Below are 24,819 nucleotides of genomic sequence, written 5' to 3' on the forward strand. Positions count from 1 at the left end.
CAAAAAAAAGACCATCTGGGAGTGAATTATCCTACATAACATGGACTGTACACAAACAGATTTGAGAACTGAAAAGGACCTGATGCTCCTGTAGAACAACAAATTAGACATGAATTAGCAGTGTGCCCTTAAAATAAAAAAAAAAAATCAATTGCATTCTGGCCTGTATTAGCAAGAGTCTATGCAGAATGCTGAGTGAACTTGATCTTTTTTTCATGATAAATTTCAGCATGACTGCAACAGCATCACATCTGAATAACTAGAGGTCCTTTCTGCAAACACCCTTTTTGTCACTTTTTTTTCCCTCACTTGGCTCTGTCTTCCAGCGAAGATGGAGAGAGAAAGCAGAGGAGCTAGCAGAAGTATCCAGAGAAAACACCTGGAAACACCCTAAAGTCATGGCTACCTAACAGCTGAACTCAAATAGCTGAGCTACTAGATGTAGATTGTAGAAATGTTTCTGGCATCAGAAATTTTATTGCAACATTCACACTTCATCACTGCAGATGAAAGTTCAGATAAATTTAAAAACAGTTCAAACTGCAATGGCTCACATTTTCCTGTGCTTTTTAGGTAATCCGTACTTCATATTTAAGGCCATGGGAGATTGTTTCACAGATAAAGTTCAACTGTCATTCCTTTCTCATGGGGCTGCATTCTGTGCAATTCAGCCCCAAAACCTAGGTTCGTAAAATTTCTTCAAGATTTCTGTAGGCACCAACTATTCAGAGAAGACTGTAGTTCTAAATATGTTTACATGCTCAACCATACAGACGCTGTAATTAATATTTCCATTGAAGTAATAGTTCTGTTCGGTTGGTTTTGTTTGTTTTTTGTTTCATTTTTGCTTTGTTTGGAAATGTTTTAAATAAAAAACTAGTAACACAGCCAGATGCAGCATACAAGCACACGGTAAACAAGGAGGCTTTATTCACACTTCCACACTTCAAGGATCCAGTGCTACAACAGGGACTAAATTTACCATAATTTTAGACTCTGATCCAGCAAATTGTTTTGTCTGCTAGTCCCTAACAAAGAACTGTAAATCTCTCCAATGTACAAATACCAGGAAAAGCTCTTTATAGAGAATCAAAGTTTTTCTGCAGAAAGGAGCAGTGAATATCACTCACAAGCACAACTACATATTAAGTGACTTAAATCCATTGAGAGGTAACTAGAACCATATTCTGAGTAAGATGTGCACATAAGAAGCATAACAATCCTGTTAACTTTTCAGAATACTTCTTTTGTGTGAGTTAAAACTCAGAAAGGACCCCATCTTTAAGCTATAAACAGCAGCTGTACCTTCCATACTGGTAAAGGTATACATTTCAGGCCAATTTGAACATGGAGGCTACAGAGAGCTTAGTCCTGATGATATAAAGCATCGCTGAAGCTTGAATGTGTTACCCCACTATTATCATGAAAAGTGATCAGTGTGAGCTCTACAGATACTCAGGTCAGAACATGGGACTTTTAGACCATGAGGGCCCAGTGTGCTGAAGACATAAAAATGAAATAGCTTTCGAATGGTGTGTTCTCTAAGAGCAACTGAAAAGACAGATGAATAGCTGCTTAGAAAGTTATAACAAACCATGGAATGCAAATTACATGAAAACAAAAGATTCAAGAACTTCAGACCAAAGCAAGTCTTGAAGAGAAATTCAGTCCACAGTAAGCAGCTGGCACTGTGGTTCAAATACTGCTCTCCTAGCACAGACAGTCATCTTGGAACATCATTTGAACAGTCCTCTAAGCAAAGAGGTAAAACAATGTCTGCTAGTACACATGCATTATGCTTTGATAGTGTGTAGTAAACCCAAACAAACAGGGATTGAAGATGAACACTGAAAACACTAATAATTAAGATTAGTTCAGCTGTCTTCTTGACAAAAACTTATTAAAAATTATTCAGAAGTAGCTCATGGAATGTTTTGAGATTTTTTTTTTAAGCAAAGAAAACATGTTCTGCTTTTCAAGAAAATTAAAAATGTGCATATATTATTATTGAAAGCCGCAATGAAGCCAAACCAATTCCATTTTACTTTTTTTTTTTTTGAAGTAAACTGAGCAGTGCCAAGTTCTAGTTTTGCAATTGGGATGCCAAGCCTCCTTGTTATCTTGAGAAGTGACTAGAGGACACGACCCATAACCCAGAAATCTTTCTACAAAAATTCTGCCATCTGATCTGTTTCTCCAAAATAAAATTCAACTTCAATGAAATACACTTTCAATACAAAAATAATGCTCTACAACTATTTCACAACTTGTGCTACAATCAAACAGTCTACATTATTGCTAATAATGTCTATTTTGAATAATGGAGTTCATCCTATTCCATCTTCTCTCCCACAAAAAGGAGGTGAACCTTTAAGTGCTAAAGTCTGCTAGGTCTGAAAATTTGTTAGATAAAATCACATTAAAATAGAGGGGTTATTAAAAATTAAAAACATAAAAACATATTGGTTTGTTAGATCAAAACATTAAGCCATCTAAAAGACAATCTAATATCAGCTGAGTTGTATGTGCCAGACCAACAGACGCACGTGTGGCTTGAGCACTTCCTACTTCTCAGACTCCTTGGGGTAATACTATGTGCTTTGGAAATTGTCATGGCAACAATGTACTTCTTTACAAATGGAAACAGTATAGTAAATAGGCATATAAAACCCCCTTGTAACCTGACAATAATGTTGTTTAAGCTCGCATGCCCTCCTTCAATGACAAACAGAAGCAAGGGTGCCAGTTGCATGTGAAAAATCCACATACAGGGCAAAATCCTGTTAAAAGGCCTATTGCATGCCAGTGGTCAAATGAAGGAAGCAAAACCTAAGCAGCAGGACTACCTCCTGCTCACATTAGGTTGACAGACATAACAGGTGGAAAAACACGTAAAAGAAAGGAGTACTCGTCACTTTTTGCTAAGACTGGGTAACTTTAGTTGTCAGAACCAAATGACAAAGAGAAACACTAGTTAAAGCTCAATCTAATAAGTGCATGCCATCCACATTCTCAGATAAGCGTATTACAGACATTTCACATTCTTGCTATGAGTTAAGACGTACAGGGTTCATCTGACATTGCCTGGCTTACTCATGGTTTGATCTGCTACATATTGCAAACACATGATTGGAAGTATGTTAAGGCTAGATCACAGCACATCACTGAGTTCCTAACTCCATTTCCACAGCTCTTCTTTTACCTCTCATCTATGCTGACACAAAACAGTAGAAATGCTATTGAGCCCAAAAGTGACAACAAGATTTTTCATCAGAAATATCCTGTCTTTTTTTTCCCCTCAATGCTTTCTATTTGGTTAATCTTCGAGGGAAAAAACAAATCACTGCTTTTAATGATATATTTTCAGTAGCTATATGTATTTCAAAAATTAATTCAAATACTCCCAAAACTTGCTGCTTCTTTTTTTTTCTTTTAATCTTAAGATCAGGATCCATTTAGCACTGTAACAGTTTGGGAGTAACACTGTGTAATGTGTTTTCCATCACCAAACCAGATAAGCAAAATGCTGTTTGCAACATGGTTAGTTATTATAGACCTTATATCATTTCCCTCTTTGATATGAAATGAAATGTCATTAATTACGTTATTATTTTTAAATGATGGATTAGTACAACTTAAGTCAGTATTTTCTTATTCATCTGCACTTTGAAAATATCTGAAAAAAATGCTTTGACTGTCTAATTGGTCCTTTATCTCTTCGTTGTACATAAAGACTTCTTCAAAAGCAATAATCACCTGAATGACTAATTTCTATATTACTCTTGAATGAGATTTAGCTTTGGAATGAGCACAGGAAGGTACAAACCCACAAATGGCTAATTAATAGTTAATTTTTTTCCTGATTAGACCAATAAAAATACTCTTGCCTCTTAGTGGCAGAGTGAACAGCAGCAACTGAGTACATCTGAAAATTCTGATTTATCAGCCAAGGTAATTTTCTACTAAAAGAATAATACAATCCAACAAATGTAAGCAGTGATAGCTTTAATCTCTATCCACAGCTTTGAATCTCCAGCATTGCACCATCTACCCAGGAATCATCAGCACTCAGATTTTAACATTAAGAAACTCTTGCAGTTTTTCCCCGGTCAAGGAAGAATGTAAGTACATGGACTGTGATCCTACCTGTGGGTCAGACAGTCGGGAAATGTCAGGATACAAATAGAATTTTATCCCTTCGGAGGCACCTGGCAACGTTACCCCTCGAATCAGAAGAATCATCAGCATGATATAGGGGAATGTGGCTGTTACATATACAACCTAGGAAAAAAACAAGCAAGCGTTAGAAAAATATTTTCTTCCAAGTACAATAAAGAGCATCGTCTATTTTTCAATTAGATTAAAACAAACAAACAAAAACAACAACAACAAAACCGTAACAAACTAAATTATGTCTGGAGTAAAAGGAGCTTTTGATGCCCTTTGTTCACACAGGTAAAATTTGCCCTTCAACCATATTCCCTTTTAGATAACTTACATCTTCTAGGAAAGGACAGTATTTTCACAGAAACTGTTAAGTTTCTAAATATATTATTTACTCCTGGTTAGTGACAGATGGCTGTATTCTATACCATATACTGTAGTGTACATGTACACTATAACATACTATTCCAAACACGGGTAGAGGAGCACTGATTCATAATCACAAGCAATTCATTATCTTATATGTAGTATATAAGAACATATGCAGTGAACTTTCAGCCACCTAGTAATTACTTAACTGATGTGTCATACAACTGCCTTACTGGCAAGTCCGTGCTTGAGAAATAAACATTTCATAAACATATATATATACTATGTATATCCCTCTGAAATCTTTTATGTTACCCTTATCATGTGAGGCATTCTAAGGAAAGATTCCTGAAGCGTTCAATCCCAGCAATCTATATTTTAACTCATATGGTCAGATATTTTCAGAAATCAGTGTGCTTTACTAGAAGGGGAAAAAACAAGCATTTAAGGAAAACTGCAAGAAATCATATTTCCCTATGAAAATAAATGAGCAGGATTTCTCTAATTATTGAGTCACATAGCCGAGAGCCAGATATAGCTATTCAAATTTGGAGATGGATTAAATGATTGATTCCACATCACTACAAATATGTATCCTCTAACAAGTATTGTATTTTAAACTTAATTCTCTGTAGCTATTTATACCTGCAGAAAAAAGATAGAATATACCCTAAAATGAGATGATTCTTTAACATATCCAACTCGCACAAATCGAAGTGAATTAAATGGCAAGAAAAATATTTGTTAAAAAGATATGACTTGTATAGCTCTCAAAAATAGACATTTTAAATTCAGAAGTTCACTAACTGTTTCATGCCTATGCTAATGAAAAAATTACATCAGACAATACACCCACGACAGGACGAACACATTTTTATGACAAACGAATGGAATTTTGCTTTTCAAGCCATGTTGAATACATCATCCCAAATACGAAATCTTGTCACATGTACTTCAGCTGGTACACGAAGAAAAGATGAAGTTGAAAACATATAGCAGATCCGAACAGTGCCCATCTGCCCAAGTCATCCTTTGACACCTCATTCTTCCTAGTCTTAATAGGAGGTAGTTACTTGTACATCTTTCAGATGCCCTATCTCTTTTGAAAATAGAGATCATTATTTTCACAGGAAATTGAGCCAACCATTATATCCTACAGGGTGCATAATTCTGAATTGATTAATTCATCAATCAGTACAATGCAAAAATGGAAAGATTTATCCCTGTAGTTTCTTCTACTGTTATTGGTTTGCATTTCCACTAAGTCAACATGACTGAGTTCAAATAGAGATTTGCCGCAAAGAGAAAATCCATAGTAAGGTTCCAAATGAAAATGGACCATGGGATAATGAGAAGAAACACAGAATGAACATAGTCCTGATCTGAGCCATGTACTGAGTGCAGAGGCTGCAGATCTACTTCCTTTCCAAATACAATAATGAAAAAGGATAATAAATAGGAAAGAAAATTAGTTCAGCATTTTTGGTAATAAATGCTAATACAAATACTCAAAACAATAAAGGAGATACTAAAGGAAGGACATGTGGGAAAGATACACCCTTCCTGAGCTAACTGACATTGCTGGTCAGTCGCTGGTCTTAGTACACATGGAGATAACTGGACTGCTAACTTCTTTGATACAGCAACAGGTATGTACAGTGTGCTGAGAGGCGAGAGAAGGCTGCTGCTTGTAGCTAGTGCTTGAGTCTCCCCATATGTTGATCCATTTCATTCCATTGTGTCCAGTGTATCATGTGTCACCGTGCTCATTTTATTATGCTTCTCAAGAGAACATGAAGGACGATGAGGCATTTTAGAAATCAAATGTCATTATTATTATCATCACCACATCTGTAGACATTAGAAGTTTCCTAAATCATTTTCTTTTCTTTCAACACACCAAAACTCTCTGAATATAAATGTGAACACAACTGTTTCTAATTACACCACATCCTGTTTTAATTGACTTTAATTGCTTGGTATGTTAATTTGCATTCCAATGCTCAAAATGCTTTTTTTAAACTTGTCAGAGTCGTGCCAGTGTTAAAGCAGTTGGAAACAAAATAAAAATGTCTGGCATAGTTTTTCTTGCACTTAGTTCTCCTATTACAATATAATAGGGAAATCTACAAAGATATTTATACATATCACTGTAGAAAGACAACATGAGCTTTCGGTGACATGAACTTTAACTACCAAAATATTGGAACTTTGAGTAGCAAAACTTTAAGAGAATGAGAATTAGATGTTTATATAACATAAGGTAGGTAGGTATATAATTACGAAGTGATTTCATGAGTAAGGCACCACAAAGGTACTGAGAACTGAACTTACTGCCAGTTTGCATCTTTTCATACCAAAGCACCTTTAGAAGCATAGATCCGTTGCATGGGTACAGATCAGGCTACGGGGACTGTTGAACTACTTGTTCTAAAAAGCATCTTTTCATTTAGGACACTCTGGCAGGACCATGCCCCAGATATTCAAGTGAAGGTGACTTGTGAAAAATACAGAAGAAACCCATGATATATCTATGAGAATGAGGAAGGAGCCCTGTATGTAAATGCGTTGAGCCACGCAATCTCAGAAATCTAAAAGCTTAAATGGAATAAAAGGGTTGAGTGCCTCAAACATCACTTGATGTTTTATAAAATTATTTCCCTTCAACTCCTCTATTTTTTACATTAGGAAAGAAGGACAAGTAGCAGTGATGGTAGAATTGCCATCAATTTGCCCTAAATCAGAAGAGTTACATTGGGGATAAGACACTACTCCCACGTTTTGTCTTCTAATCTCTCAGATGTTAACAGCAGATAACATTATGATTTTATTTTACAACCATCAAGATATACTGTGAATTTTTCCATTCATCACTGACTGAAAGAATTTTGCCAATATGACACTATACCATCTATGAATATACAAATCACAACAGAAAAGAGATTTTTCAACGCTAATTAGATTTACTAGAAAGATGGTACAAAGTAATGACAGCTGATTCACAAGTTTTTTCAAAAGTATGTCAAAAGGGAAAAACATTTTCCAAATCTACCGACATTTTTCATAAATTCTAAAAAATAAATTCAGCTAAAATTTCATATGCAGAAAAGAAGCTAAACAAAAAAGCCCACCAGTCAAATACAGATGAGAGGATTTGTAAGAAGTATGACTGGGGCAGGAGATATATTTTGTTGAATCTATGTTTCCCTCTTTTATTTTCTTCCAGTATGAATTATTATTTAAATGAGGCCTGATTTTATTATTTTTTCAGCACTTCCCAAATTCCATTTCAACAACATATTCTGTGCCAAAGCACTGCCTAATTCTACTCAGAAATTCAAGAGAAGGATAGGGTGGCAAAAGTTTAGACTAAGTGCAATTCTAGTGTTCCACCAATCCAGGGTTACAAAGAACATTGGAAAGTAATGAAGTACCAAAACCGGACAGTAACAATGAACTGCAGCAGTTTCTTCTGAAATGAACAATAAACTTAGATGAATAGCTGTTTCTCTCCATAAATATTCCTTAAACAACATCAACTTTTCCAAAATTGTTACTTGAAATTCATTCCCAACTTATTACCACAGCTTGTTTAGTTTCCAGATCTCTCAGGACTACTGAGATCAAGATCTGTCTTGTCTTCTGAAACTGCTCTTCAAGCTTGCAGGGCATTCTGTTGTTGCCTACAGGTCCTACATTAAATTTTAAAAAAGTATTGCCTAGGGCAAACACAAAGCTCTGCTCCATTTATTTGTGAAATATTTCTTACTTTAACCGATAAGGCTATCCAAAAACATTCAGTTCTTAGATTAACAAGAGAAACTAAACCTAAGTAATAAAAACATATCTTCAGTGGTTTCAAGACCAGTATCCTATAATTACCTTCTTTAAAGAGTGTTTTATCACAGCTATAAATGAGACAGCATAGAACTTGAAGTACAAATAAAACACAAGTGTACTGAAACTACAAATATCTAGAAGAATTTAATTATTTTTCCTAGCAGCCTAGTGCACAAAGACCTGTTCTATACCAGTCTTACTCACAGTAATACAGGAAACACTTCAAACATATTTGCTAAGCTCATTACTGCAAGCAAAAGTGTTTATGAGCAGCTCCCATCAAGTAGTGAATTTGCAGAGACGCAAATATCTCAAAATCAAAGACTGCTATTTAATCAAGTAAAAGTCAACTTTAAAAATCAGTCAGTAAGAATTTTAAATATGAATTAGGACTAATTAATTAACTGAGGGTTTTGTTTTTTTTCCTTCATTTTGTAAAGGTCTTCAAAAAGTTCAAGCTTTTATAAATCAAAGTCCTTTTCAGAACCTTCCAGGCTTTTCAGACTTCTGAATGCCATCTATAGTTTTCCACTGTATACAACAAGCCAGATACTGATATTAGTTACAAATGTGTACAGAAACTTGACTTTTTCTTAAATAATGTATAACATGGGCCGAGTTTCTGACAATTCTGATATAAGAAATTCACTTTCTACAAAAAGAATTTACAGAATTGTCCCTAACTAGGCACCTAAATTTCCACTTCTCACTGAGTTTAGACAACAACAGAAATGAGGCACAAATAAGGCACTAAATGGGTATGATTTCTCAGCTACTACTGCCTTCCCAGATCACACTGAAGGCTCTATCCAGTAGCTACTGATATGTTAGCAGGTAAAGATGCAAGGGTCTGAATAGAACAGTAGATTAGATGTTTTTTTCCTTTTTGTAGGATTAAACAGAGCTCTTCATTTATTATTGAAAATAGTGTGTTTGTTTCGTCGCAAGATGATACAATTTTCTATCAACCCCTGGTGAATATAGGTCTTCATCAGCATGGTGACTGCTGAGAGATACATTCTCCATAAAACATCTACAATACTGTGTGCTTGTTAAGTATAATAATTATTAGCTATATAGAATAATAGAATCATTAAGACTGGAAAGACCATTAGTCCAGCCCAACCATCAACTCATCACAAACATCCCACTAAATCTTTTCACCCAATGTGACACCTATCATTTTCTTGAAAACCTTCAGGGATGGTGACACCACCACCTCTCCGTGCAGCTTGTTCCAATAATATAATAATTAGCTTTACCACTTCAAATCTTCTCCAGACCCCAAATTCTCCACATTTCCATTCCCTATAGCTACTACTTTTATTACAGTACAGTTAGTCACATCTATATTTTACCTCAAGGCTTACTGCACTGTAAATTTTCATAATACTGCAGACTAAATCTATCCCTTAAATCACCCCATAGCTCACTTGCAGAATCCTGATCTGACTCAGTGTGCTGCAAATTAATTCTGCTTTTGAGCTGAGCTACGCAGTCTGAGAAGTAGATCCAATGCAACGCTTAGGAAAAGGAATCACACAATGAAGACACTGGCCTGCACTTAAAACTATGATTCTGGTACAGATTTGTCTTTCTATCTCTGGCACTTCTCTCTGCCCTCCTTTTATACCTTCAGTTCAATTCCCTGTACACAGGTGTAAGGAGAAGTATTCTGAGTAGAGGCATCTTACTGTGTTCAAGACTTGTAACGATGTGATTCTAACCTCAGCAAGGCACTTCAGGAATAAGTGATACACAAACTAAACTGCAAAAGTACTTAATGTCATGAATTCTTTTTTTGCAGAATTATTGCTGTCACGTTGTTGATACACATCATGACACAATGAAGCTTATTCATTGTGATGATAATTTGTGTCTTAATTTTTTTTTTAAGGCAAATTGAATAACAGGTGCATCGCAGTCAAGTCTTTTCTCTGGGATGTGGTTTAGTAGCCAATATAGCACCTGCAATTGCTGAAGCTGCTCTTGTTGCTCATGTGGAAAGTTATATCAGTGTTTTCTCATTCTAAAGAAAGAGTTTGGTTTCAATTCATAGCACTGAGATGGTATACAGAATTAAATTTTATAAATCTCTCAAGAGCTATCTAGTAAACAGAACTACTGCAGAGACATCTTTACATTGCAGATAAACTGCTTGTAGAAACTAAAGAGTGCATTCCCACTGGCAGGAATTCAATATAGTACTAACTTCCACATATAGTGCTGCCATGGGGGTGAATACCAACATTCTGCTTTGTAAATTTTTAAGAATGAGCCAATCCTGAAGCTGTACAGACTCCCACTACCTGAGGACAAACTGCCCACGTGAGAATAGAGTATCTACCTCTGGCTGAAAGAACATGAAACCAAAGAATAGCACTGTCTTTCTTAGTGATAAGTATATCACAACTCTCATGTTTCTACATTTTTTTGTAAGAGCAAGTAGTTCTTTTGCATGTTTTTGCTGAATAAAATCAAGACCCAACAAAAGTAATATCCAAAAGGATTTTTTGTGTGTGTGTGTACATGTAACTGAACAAATCTTTGTAGAACAGCTTTATAACAGTATATATATAATATATATAATATATTATATATATAGTATAAGCAGTTACTAAACACCAGTGTGCTTTGTAGAAAGCAGAGTGTCATGTATCTGAAAGAAGGAAACTTTAGTCCTGACACAGTTGTATCAGCAAAGACTGGAGTACACAGAACTTATATGCTGGCTTCTGTGTGACTTCGGATATCTATTGTTAGCTGATTTACTTTGGTAGGCAATAAGGAAACTCATTAGAAGGGAAGGTTCTATAAATAGAAAAATATGAAGAAATCATTTGAGTGCCTAGTAAATTCAAGGAAAGAAGAAGCCATTATGTGTTACCTTCAGCCAGTCAATAAATTCCTCCTAAAGAGATGCCCCTATAATAATCCATGTCTTTTGAATTCACCTTAATTTTTTTTTTTCAGAAAATATCCCTGAATTACTACTAAAATGGCTGAAAATAGCATTCTTCCTTTCCTCTCTTATCCTTGCTTTTTTTCCTCAAACATTAACTTAACTATACAAGCGATCTTCTCTGCCCAAAAATTTTCACACATGGATGTACCCCAAACTGTCTTCAGTGCTCTGATATCCACTTTTGACTTCCTTAGGCTGTGGACTGGGGCTCAGATCCAGAATAACAAAAGATTCATACAAAAATGAGCCTTCACTGTTAAGGTTCTCCTAGCAAGGAATGAAATCATGTATATGCAGTTCTGATTTGTTTACTACTACTTTTTTCAGCCGCCAGAGAAAAGCTTGAGAAAACTACTCCGAAAGGCACAAAAATCTCCTTTACTAAAAAATCTGAGGTGTCCTTAAATGCTCAGTGCACAGGAGAGTGAAAAAAAATCAGTAGCTGTTTTAAAACCTCACACAGAGAAGGCGGATAGCAGGAACTCAGCATGCATCTCATGAATGTTCTACTTTCCCTCTTTGAATACAGAGATCAGTCTTGGACAGTGTTAAAGCCTTGCAGTGAACGGCTATTCTCTGCTACTACTTTAGGCTAAAACAAAAGACACTTCAGGAGATACAATCATTGCTGCCTAGTTCCTTTTCCTGGGCTCCTCACAATGGACCCCAGTTTCTTTTTTTTTTTTCATCCATACATCTTGCTCTTTTATCTTCTCCTTCTGTCCTTTTACTCTTTCTTTCTGCCTCACTGAATCCATTAAGGTTTTTACATAGCCTGCTACTGAGAAATAAATTTTCTTTGAGACCACTGACTGAGCCTTAACTGCAGGCAAGCAAGGCTTAACTCCTCAAGTGAGGACAGAAATGAATGCGTAATAGGTATGAAAGAGTCTACCTTTGGATTTCGGGTCTCAAAGCACACCACATCTTTCAGTGTTTTGCTAACCTGAGTTTCATGGAGTACTTTGGGCTGAAAGGGACCTTATTATGTCACCAAGTTTCAATGTCCCTTCCAGGTACATGGACACCTTCTGCTAGGTTAAATGGTACAAAGCTCTATTCATCCTGGCTTTCTGGACAACCTACTCCTGTGTGTAAACACTTGCATTGTAAAGAATCTAAATCTATACTCAGTTTAAAGCCATCACTCCTTGTTCTATTACTACACTTTCTGATAGAGTCCTTCAGCTTTCTCATAAGGTCCCAACCTCTTTCACTCATTTGGCTTGACACATTGAGTTATGTCTCTGCCCATATCTCCTGCCAGATCAGTGTACACTTTTCAACTATTTTCCTTGTTTTACTTCTATACGTCAGTCTTTTTTTACACAACTGTAAATTAGAAGGTGCTACAACATCAGCAAAGTTGCACTACTGTGAAACATCTTAGTTTCATACATTACCGCAGACAAAAATAAAAGCAGTATTGACACCTTCCAATAGTAAGTACTATGATAAAATATTTCAGACAACCAAGTTAGATACAAAACAGGTGCACTGTAGCTTATTCCAGAACCAGAATAGAATTGTATGAACGACAAAACGCTTGTCCCTCTGGGATGATCAACTAGCTTTAGGCAGGCTGACCACGTGAGAAAAGGGGCTACAGGGGGCAAAGAAGAGACTTACCTGAAGAAAGGTGATCATCAATCCAAACTAGACAAGGCACGCACAGAAAATGGAAATTTTCATATCAGCATTACTTAAATGATACCAGCCATATGCTAGAAGAAATAACCACACTTGTGCTCTGAAATCTTCCCATAAATCATACCAATAAATTGGACCAAAGTGTAGATTTTATTACAGTTTACTATATAATAAGTAATGTAAGCCCATTAGTTGTTTGTATTTTGTAACCAAACTATAATAATGCATTCTGTTAGCATTCTAATTCTAATAAACCCTATGTAAGAGTAATCAGGAAAAAGTTATAAGAAAAGAAGAAAATGATGGAGCATGAATTATGTTAATATTACTTGGCACATTGTGTATATTCTGCAAAACATATATTTGGGGCAATATTTTTATCTACAGTATCCTTTGGCAGACCCATTTTAATACTGCACAGTTTGTTAGTTCATTCAGTAAGCCCAACCTTTGCAATGAGACTGAGAGCATCTTTACATTATTTTCCTGGTAAATTATATTGCACATAAACAAAATGGATTAATATAGAAATTTTGCTTAAAACAAGCAGTCACTATGAAGTCATAGGAAAGATCACCATCTGAAAAAATATCTGTACTGCTGTTTGAAAAAGAAAAAGGTATTAGGACTACTTCCTTCAGAAAGGACTCCAGGAAGAACAGATTATGAAATTCTGATGTATCTTTCTCAAAGTTTAAACCTCAATGACATTTAGACAAATGAATAAACAGTTAGGATTCAGAAAAGAACTAGTATATTTTTCATTGCTGCATGAAGATATCATGAATGTTATCTGAATATCAAAAATTAGCAAGACTTGGCTACTATGTGAGCTATGTACATCATCAAAATATCTAGAATTGCCGTAGTTATTAATCATAAATATTTCACAAAGATAAAGTACTAAACTAAAAGTTAATGATTAGAGTCTAGGACGATACCTAATGAATTCAGAAAATTAAGCTTCATCAGTCTCCTACCTCACAAAAATGTTCCTTGGGAACATTTCTGGGCAAGATTGTTAGACGTTATCAATCTCAGCAAGTTATAACATATGAAAAACATAATGTTGGCATATTTAGCTGTCAGAACCACCTGAAATTGTTTTAATATTAGACATTCATTGGAATGGAAAACTAGAAGGTTTTTGCAAGAAAGATACGAGTTTCAAGTGTAAAAGGTTGGAACGCTTCTTTAACAGCATCATGGAAATCCATTTGGAGTTAAGCTTTATGTTAGATATAATGCATTTATTAATTTAAAATATTAAACATTCAGTTCATAATCTCAGTAGATGAATTCTGTATCAGTGCTACTCAGAGTATGATGGTTTGATATTTAACGACAACTTATATTGATTGGATTTTTTTCCTGATATCATGCATTAGGATTGTAAGGTGAATAATTCCCAAGGATGGTACTCCAAAAAAATAGTATAGATGATAGCATATTTAAGTAGGTCTATAGAGATAGTACACAAATAATACAAAAGAGAAGATGGCTCACCTTCAGGATGACAAGGCTCACAGGGGACTCCACATAGGAGGGATCTCAGAGAAGAGATCCTTCCCTGGTGGTGGTCAGCCCTTAAATGGGGTTTGGGAGAGGTGGAGCCAGGCTCCACCCCTTCCACTCACACAGGTACATCACCTTCACCTGTGCCCCCGTGGCTGACTCGGTGCTCACCTCAGGCGACCAATCAGTGGTTCAGGCTGTGATTCAGCAGTTCCCATACAAGGATTCAGAAAAAAAGAGGAAAGGCATAAACTGACCTCTTGAATATTTCACAGTAGCACAGTTGTATGAAAACATTATGTGTCTTTTGATCTTTATCCTTCTCCTACTTCATGTTCTTTTTCCCTTTCTCTCTTACTATTCTGGCCCACAGACATCTGTCTTCAACAATGTTTCCAAAGCAGTAAAACTAAGATGTTTTCTGCTTTGAATAAATGTGTTATTGCATTAAAGATAATCAATCCAACTGAAATGTATAGGGAGTTTAACAATTTAGCATAAAAACAGTTTAAACATTACAATAAATATCTCGAGGTACATCTTAAATGTTTCCTTAAAATACACATGCAATAAAATTCAATCTAGCATGAAAGATTATGGATAGATGAACTTAATTAGGAACTTTTAAAACACCATCATATCAGATAGAGAAACTCAGTCCAGAAAACTGCTCTGCCATCTCTATTTCTGAGCATTTTAAGCCTTTGTAACACCCACAACATTTGACTACTATATCTGTGCATAGGAAATCTAAGGGGAAAGCAAGATGGCACAGGTTTGCAGGAACCTACAGTGAATCAGTGATAAGAGGAAAGTGTAAGAATATCAAAATTCTGAAATAAATCTGAAAAATTAATTAACATCAGGGGGAAAAAAGTGCATCACTGAAACCAATTGCAATATCACACACAAATCTACTATAAGTGTTAACTTACCAATTATAGGAGCACAAATGAAAGAAAAAAGGATCAATGTTAACTATGAAATAACCTTACTGTAACAGAAGTGGTAGATCCTCTGCACAGAGTGCTGAAGACCACAGTGTAGTTTTCTTTAGTGTGAGGAACCAGCTGGCTTTCTTGTGATTTTGGAGATAGAAGTGCAGCTTGTGGAAAAACAATTTCAGTAGTGTAAACATATAATAAAACTACATCTTACAAGACCCCTTTTGAGGCCAATAAAGCTGAAGACAGAGCACTGATTTCACTTTCTTTGCGTTTCTTTTGCAAGACAGCTAATTCTAATCAGTTAAAAAGCTTATCATCCCATTTCAAGTGGGCAAGACAGCTTTCTATCTCAGTTTACTTGACTTAACCTCATGAGGAAGGTGGTTAAAAAATGAAATTGAAGCAAAATAAATTTATTACATTTCCTAGTGAGATAAGGGTTTAGTTAAGTTATCAGGAAAAAAAAAACAATAGAAAAATCTAACAGTTTCACTTGAATCACTTTCAAAATCTGAGACCTTTTTCTGGAAAAGTGGAATAGGCTACAGGAATCTTATTTGATATGTATATGCTGAATAGTAAAAACCCAAATGTAAACTGCATAAATGCTGAAACAAAGTACATCCCCTCCAAGATCACTGGAGACTCTGCCTATTAACAAATCATTTCTACCAGTGCTATTTTTCTTGAGTACTGTACACAGTTTTGCATAGCCCGGTAATCCTGCACATATGTGCATTCAAAATACATGCTTTGCCTTCACCTTTGGGACAAGATTATTCTACGGTAGAATAGATATCCATCGTTAGACATCTTTCTGATGGAAAAAAAATTAGTTTTGCTCAACTTCATTTCTTTACTTCCAGTTGTAGCTCTAAACCACTCTTGTACTTCTGTGGAGTACATACTTCAGAGACATACGTACATTTACCTTGCCATTATCTCACTTTTTTGCCTCTTTATATTTTTGTCCTTAGTTTTTTTTTTTTGTTTTTTTTTTTTACCCTCTTACATATAAATAAGAGTAGTTTAGAAGAATCTCTAGGCATTGCCTCTCAGCTTCTTTCAAGCAGCAACTTGATAAAAGTAGGGCTGTGTAAATCCATGTCTGTAAATTAGGTGAAAAATGCAGTGCCAAGTTGACTGATGCAGTTGACAGTTGGAGGCAGAATTCAGCAAATAGTTACAGCCAGAATTTTGAGAAGAATGTGCTCTTGAAAGTTAAACTTATTTCTATATTTTCCAAATAATAAAAACAAACAAAAAATACACTAGGTTTCAAATGCAGCCTGCTGAAACACAAACAACAAAAAAATCTAACCACAGTTACAAACTAGGCATGTAGTAAAAAAATAAAAATTACATTAACAAAAAGTTTCAACCCAGCAATTTTTTTTCTTGTATTCTTTGGTTTCCACATGAAAAACCATTGGGTTTTCTTAGGTCTCTTTCAGAACAATGACTCTTTTCCTCTCTCTGCTTACTCAACTAATCACATATTCTACTCAGATCTGTGTCTGCTACTACACTGAGGTGACCTCTCTGTTGTCCCAGGACTTCCTTAGGCTGTGAAGTTGCATTGCTCTGTTGGGTTTCCAATATAGAATGGCTGTTTTTCGCTTTTTATTTTTTACCTAATGCATCCATCTTCATCTCTCTTAGTTCTTTTTTTTTTCCTGTTTTTGGTGATCTCTTTGAATTTGTTTTACTCTGCATTATTATAGTTACCTTGTATTTCTGAATGCTCTGTTTATTTGTGCAATTTGCTTGTGTCATTGAAAGTTTCAACTCTTTTCAGGTTAGTATAAAAATATGAATTTGGTCCTATGTGTACAGAAATCAACATGACTTATCGTTCTCAGGTTCATGGACTGGCTGCTAAGCTGACAAAACAACTACAGGGAAAACAGCAAAAAAAACAGTCCTACATAAAAGAATTAGGGAAAATGAAAATCACTAAAACCAGCGGAACAAACCAATGCAAAAAAAAAAAAAAAAAAAGTAGTACTACTTAATTACTTAGTAATTAATACTTCATATACTTTGTAAATATAGATACTTACAGAAGCGTAAAATGCATTTAAAATTCTACCATTACAGTTAAGGAAATGTAAATAACCATGCAGAGGTTTGTGGCACAAGAAGGCTATAATTCAGTCGGTGCATAATATTTTAACCCTACCTTTCCAGTTGATTTTGTTCCTTTCCAAATGCAAAAATAGCAGATAGTCCAAGCAGCAAGGAGGCACAGTGCAAGTTCCCAGCGAAGATTTCCAATATGTTCAATCCCATCAGATATAGCTAGCACCCTGCGTCTACCAAGGGGGGAAAAAATAAATTAAAAAGAAAAAATACTGAATCAAAATAGTACTGCATATAAAACATTGACCTAGAACCAAATGACATTCAATCAGGAAGAATCCTGGTTACCGACTGTTGAGAATGGATCATGTCAAGTAAAAAGATACAGCAGGGAAAAAAAGGGAATATTGCCAGCAGGTTTAACATCAGGTTAAAAATAAACAAGTTTGATTCTCCCATATCTGTGAAAAAAATCAAAAACATCTTAAAATATATTCAACATGGAAAGTTTGTACAATGGATATGTAAAAACCACAAAACTTTTACCTCTCTGAGTCAACAACAGGCCAAACAGGTCCAAAACAAACCACTGTAATAATGTTTTTTGCTCTTTTTTTTTTTTTTTTTTGGTAAATTGTTGATTTTTTTTCAGTTTTAACCGTTTTTCAAATAATAAATGTGAGTTGAAACCTTTAATTTTACCTTGTAACACCTGTTTTCATATATTTCCTTTTCTAAATTGAACTATAATTTTATACTTTTTATATTTAATGTCAAACTTCATAACACCTTTCAGGTGGATCCACAGGAAAGTATCAATGTTTCTTTAAAAAGTATCAGGGAACCACAGGAAAGTATCAATGTTTCTTTAAAAATTCCCTTCTAAGGGGAAAAGTAATCAAAAATATATATTGCATTTATTATTTTAAAATTGCATATCTGAAATACTAGAAAAATCCATTCCCATCTAAAAACTTCTCATTTTAGGGACATTCCTCACATCTCTCATCCCTGTAGCCAAAGGGTTTACTAAGTTAGTAAACATAGAGAAGGCCGTATTTCATTGTTTTTCTAAAACAAGAGTCAGTGAAGTAAACACAGAAATTAAGTCACTTGCTATTATTATCTGTGGGACCAAGCTTCAGAAATCTGAGGTAGCATTTTCTTCATAAGGACCATATCTCATGAAGAGATTTAAACTCATGTCTGGGGGATTCACGTCCCTTTCATGCTCATTGATTTTTTGCTGTAGATAAGTACACAGTTTAAAGAAAATGTAAATTCTTCACCAGCCTATAAATAAAACACAGGTACTTGAGATTCTATTGCATAAAGAGTTTAAAGTAAAAGCAAAAACTTACTCCTATAAACTTCACTGATTTTCATGAACTCCCTTGAGATTTTTCAATTGCTCTTTAACCTAAAAGAAACCCTAATCAACTTAAATGAAGCAATTAGCTAATTTTAATACTCTGAATAATTAATTTCAGTCATTCAGGTCTTTTATACCCTTTAATCACATCTCAGCTGGGACTGGCAATGTTATATGCTGTGTATACACATGGACAAACTTGTACATAAATTTCCAGCATTCAGCCTTACACAAATAATACTGACCCAAAATTCCCTTGAAATCTTTATTAGATGTTGCTTACACACCCCTCAGATATTTGAGACTTGCACTAATCTCTCTCTCAAGGACACTGTGAATGACAACTATTTAACTTAAGTCTACAAGTACTCTGATATTGTTAAAATGCCTAAAAACAACGTATCACTTCATATCATCATTTTGGATACAGTTCTGATAAATAAATAATGTTTGTGTATAAAATTAATGTAATATGCAGATAATTACAGCAAAATATATTCATATAATATATTCAAATAAAATATATAATTTTATTTATTTTTTTTCAATAGAAAGTGTTAGATCACTCAAATGTAAAATTACTGCCACCATATTCACTTTTGCTCCTTGCCAATTAATTACATTATTCTGCAAAACTTACATCGTCGTGTTAGGAAAATAAGTTGTTTAGCATAGAAAGCCATTAGCTAGATAAGACCTGCAAGGATCTCAAGAACTGTCATTAAACTGCATGCAAAAAGGAAAAGAGGTAGCTTTTATGAAAAGATATTCTAATCAAGTAGAGGAAGCATATATTTTATCTACAGTCTAGAAATAAAAATAACATCAGTGAACAATAATTAGAGAAAGTCTAATGAAGTACATTAAAATTAATGCTTCTAAGAAATTTGACATGTGGCATCATGTAGAATTTGGCTAAAGATGCCCATCTTTACTATTGCTAATCCCAAGAGCAAACAAGAAGAAAACACTCAAATTCTTAGTTTACCTTGATATTTATGTTGTTACTTTCAAAAGAGAATATTGTCCTAATTTTTATTTTCATAGAACTGGATGGCACAGCACTCTGCCTTGGCTAACCTCTGTTACAAGTAATTATTTACCTGTAATGTATATAGCAGGGATGTACCTGTACTGCATTAATACATGAGACAGCCAGGTCAGACACCACGGAATCTCCATGCTAGTCAGATCATCACCTTCCTAACAAAGCCTGCTATGTGACAAATCCCCGACATCAAAGGAATGGCTCCAGGAGGATTAGTAAATATATTTAAAAGAGACTGGCAGCTTCCTGTCTTGGAGATTTGTGCACATCTATATGGACAATTAACAACATCACACTGTTCACTAATTCCAGCAAATACCAACTGTGCTGCCTCACCGAAACACTCCATGTTCATGTCCTGCTTACAGTTCTGCAAAGGGCTGCAAGCACTGCTCAACTTCCAGACCCACAACATCTTAAGTGAGAAATCTGTGAAATAGCAAATATAGTGGAAGAATATAGATGATACACTGACATAGCCAGGGCTCAAACACAGCTTGCAGAATAGCATTAGACTTGCACCATAATCCACATCCAGTTTTTAAAGTAATCTGTTCTGGAAGTTGATCATTTGAATCATTATGCTGTTCTATTCTTAACAATGTAACAGCTTCTTAATTAATTAATAAATAAGAGTTATTAACATCCACTTCATAAATAGAGTGTTTCACACGCCAAAAACAACTTCATTTTAAGAACACAGTTCTCAGTGAAGATTTCAGAATCTTTGAAAGTAGCTACCTTCTAGAAGCTGTCCACAGAAAGTCAATGCTCGGTCTTCTTTGAATGCTCTATGACAAGTGTCAAATACCAGGTGCACATCACATGTCTTATCCATCAAAAACCTTGGTGGGATGCTTTCATAAAGAGTCGCAAAATAAATGGCAAATTAATGGCCTCCAAACAATTAGCCCTGCTGCTCACACTTAAAAAAGACACATGGTGCCAAAGAACTTTAACTGTTAGCACTGCAGTGGGTATTTAAATATACTAAAGTGCTTACACAGAGCCAATAAGTGATTTCCTCTGGATACACAAAACAGCTCTGCCTAATCTCAGGGCCTCTGCTCTCTTTCTGAAATTGGCTGAAATAGCAGCAGCAGAGGTTATTGTTTGAAAGGAGAAGTCATTCAGAAGATGAAGTTCTGCTCATAAACCTCCTTTCAGTCTGACTGTAGATATCCTCATATATGTCCTTTTATTATTCAACTTAAATTAACAAAAAGGGGGAGCATTTTAAAAAATACATGACTCTCCTCTGCATCTAAGTGAGGATGATGCATTCAGGGATCAGGAGACGACAGCTGATGGCAGCTTCTCACTCCTCAGCAGTGCCACATCTATCTAAAACCTGTCATGACCTAGTGTAAATTACCTAGACAGTGGAAAGAAGTAGCATAGCTTTCACTTTGTCATCAGCTTCACTGACCACTGCAAGACCCTGTGTTATCTTATTCTCCTCATCTCATCTTTTCATGGGGAGAAGCACAAAGAGCTAGAATAAGTGAAATAATATTGAAAGTAATACAGTTTATTTTAGAGTAACAACCATTTGAAAAAATTTTCTATGTTAAGGCACCCAGGAACAGTCACATCCATGAAGGCTTGCACCACCAGTGCTTCATCACTTTCAGTGGTACATATTAAAGCACAACAGAGGGAAAGAGTAATTTATGTGTATAGAATAGTTTTTGCAGATTGAGATGAGAAAAGGTTTTGTGTGCCTCATGGTCTCTGTGAGTGAAATAATTCTTGAACAGAGGACCTAAGAAGCCCTAAGAACTCCTGATATAAACTATGTGGTCTTGTAAAAGGAGACAGTGGGATCCCCACAAGAACTACAAACTCATCAAGTTTTCATATTCTAAATTATCAGGTGATATTAAAAGTAAAACCAAAAAACAATGATATTTCTGAGCCAAAAGTGCTCTGTTTGGATAATTACACAAGCTGGACAGTCCCAGGGAAGACATGGGAGACAACTGGTAAATCTGATTTATCTAACTCAGTTACTGGGAATAAGAAAACTAGGGAATGATTTCCAGACACTTCTGTGTGATAAAAGAGTTTAATTATCAAATCTGGCATATCCCAGGAGCTATTTGGATGCCAGTGGGCATGCAGCTTAGCAGAGGTGCAGGAAAATGCCAGCTGAGCTGCAAAACAAGCAATTGCCAGTAATTGCCTCTTAGAGTGTGCTTGAATTCTTCACGATTTCCAAGAGGAATAATGCACGTCCACACTTAACAGCTGTATTCAAAAAATCCAGAAGTATTATGAAGACTTTATTTTCACATGTTTTCTCTTTTAATTCACAGCAGTTCAATTTCATGACCAGCCAATAGCCTGGGAAAGAAGCCAGGACAATGGTGGCATTTGAACATACTGAATGGAATGTTGAGGGAATATGCCCATTTGAATTAGGTTAATTTGGAATTTAAAGGTTAACTCAGACAAGAGTTTTTAAATCAGCTGTAGCAAAATATTAATTCTAAAGAGGATATTTTACCTGTAAATGGAAGATTAAGATCTCTTCTTTGAATATAAACCAGAGCAGATTTGTAACGTGCTTAACATTCAAAAACACAGAAGTTTTCACTACCTCTTGCTACATATATATAGCTTGACTATTACTGGAGAATAATTTCTACTTTTCTCCCTAGAAATGAAACAAATTAAAAGAAACAATAGAAGTTAATAGCCTCATATGAAGAAAAGATAAATGTAGGTGGAATAACAGGACATATCTGAAGTGCAACATACTTTGTGTTTCCTGTGAGATTCCAGAAACGCTGATGTTTGGTCGCAAAGATATTTAAAACCAGACCGAACAAAATTATGGTATTATTACTACAGGGTAATTTCATTCTGGTTACAGCTTATTGCATCAAATATTTTAAGCCAAATGCTGACAGTTCATCTTGAATAAAAAAAAATAGTGTGTATAAAACAAAGGATCAAGTACAGAGTGAGTGTATAGAGTCAGAAATCTCAGCATATTTTAGGTAGACATCCTCAGCAAATAACCAGACATCCTTCTATGACCTTTTGCAATCTACATTCAAGGAATGCAGTGCTGCTAATGGCTACCACGCTTCTTTCAGTCAACGTAATTTCCCCTATTTCCCCTAGAAAGAAAACCAAGTAAAAATATATTTCATCCTTACTGAAAATACTTTTGCTAATGAATTTCCTAAATCACCTTTTGATTTAGAGGTTCAGTAGACCAGGTGGAAAGAAGGGCCCCTTCATTTCTGAAACTGCTGCAGATGGGCATATTGTAACATAGCTGTTAATTTTGAGTCCTCATAGCTGAAAAATATGCTTTTCATCCACATTTGGAAACAGTTTGAAAGCTTCTTCTACAAGTGCACTCTCTTGGGACACGAACCACAGCACTACGTTTCCCATGGGCTGGCCAAACACTTTTCCTGAGAAAAAGCATCCTTATTAAAGTGTTCCAATGTGCAGAGCTGAAGCAGGCTCTTGAGTAGAAAGAGGATTAACTGTTACTAACACATTATTGAGAGGAACGTTCTGAGGTAATTATTGCATTATTTCATGTTCTGGAAAGCTGAAGAACAGATTCAGTCTATTTAAGGAAATACCCCTTTGCATTCCTTCTCTGATGCGGAGCAGTTTACAAGACATTTTTCTTTCACAAAATAAAAATGTAAAGCAGAGAACGCAGCCTCTTGAGGTCACTTTTATCTCTTTAGCCAGAAAAATAGGTGGCAATGCGATCTATACACTCTACACCAGACCCTGCCCTCAGTGCACTCTGTGGGGAATTAAAGCTGCAGTGGTGTTACTGAGCAGTTTGCTTTATTTCATGTTTTGCCTTTTATATCTGTGGATTTTTCAGACCCAGTCTGTATACCTTGCAAGTTACCATTACTGAGGTCCTTGTGCAATTAATTAATGTAACAGATTTGAGCAGCAGTGCCACGCAGCTTACCCACTGTTTCAGTAGCACCAACTTCAGTCATTCCCTGTTCCTAAGCATAAGTTTTCCATCCAAAACTGTTCTCTGAACTCTCATTTTATTTTCTCTCTCACTTTATGCAGCTGATATTCCCTAATTTCTGTGAAAATGTATCACTTTGAGTATTTCATATCCAAATTTATTTGATTATTGCATGCAAGTATACAATTTCTGACACTCAGAAACTTAATGCTAAAACTGGTGGGATTCAGATTCCATGTACCTAGATCTTCTGTCGATACCTGAATTACAAGGTCAAAGAGACACCAGCATCTAGGATTCTGGTATCATCTGCAGAAAGACAATCTCATTGTGGACTGCTGCATAGTCAAAAGCTTATTCAAGTATTTAACAGTCATAAAATCAGCACCCTTTGGAAGAACCATAGTGACGGTAGCACTTCCAGACATTACCTCCAGCTGAAAAGGCTGAGTTGTTTTCCAGGGACACTAAGATAGATAAAGCAGTATTATTTTTGTCACAGAGATCAGAGGAAGTTGCTCATCTAACAAAGAACATTTGTGACACGTTATTTATTGATGACAGTTTGGCTAATTATATACTGACATCAATAACACAGAAAGAGCTACTTTAAGATGTTTCCCCACCAGCAATATTCACTTTCCATTATCCAAATCACTTCAGTTTTCCCACTATCTGACAGAGATCATCTTAAAAAAATTGAATGCTGCAGCTCACTTGACCCTGCAGCCTTCCTAGGAAGCAGCAATGCTGTGAATTCCTGCTCAAGCTAGTGCTGAACTAGCCTCTTTCCTCGGACCTAACAATTAGGAACAGCTTTTAGGGATCTCTGAGGTACTGAAATTCATATTTTGGTTCTGTTCTAACGCAAAGCTCTTCTCAACAGCACAGAGGTTTTTC

General features: G+C 35.5%; 1 protein-coding gene across 1 annotated transcript in view; it reads right to left on the bottom strand.

The window, feature by feature from the left end:
- SLC6A11 (solute carrier family 6 member 11) overlaps positions 1-24,819 on the bottom strand; it is a 73,443-nt gene that overhangs the window by 34,986 nt on the left and 13,638 nt on the right. Inside the window, exons 6-7 of the mRNA XM_065749647.1 lie at positions 17,633-17,765; positions 4,147-4,281 (exon numbers count right to left, since the gene is read on the bottom strand). Of these exons, the coding sequence (XP_065605719.1) occupies positions 4,147-4,281; positions 17,633-17,765 (268 nt within the window). The remainder of the gene's footprint in view (positions 1-4,146; positions 4,282-17,632; positions 17,766-24,819) is intronic.

Source organism: Cyrtonyx montezumae, unplaced genomic scaffold (assembly GCF_038088225.1).
Source record: "Cyrtonyx montezumae isolate F1298 unplaced genomic scaffold, pur_monq_1.0 scaffold_6, whole genome shotgun sequence".
NCBI lineage: Eukaryota > Metazoa > Chordata > Aves > Galliformes > Odontophoridae > Cyrtonyx > Cyrtonyx montezumae.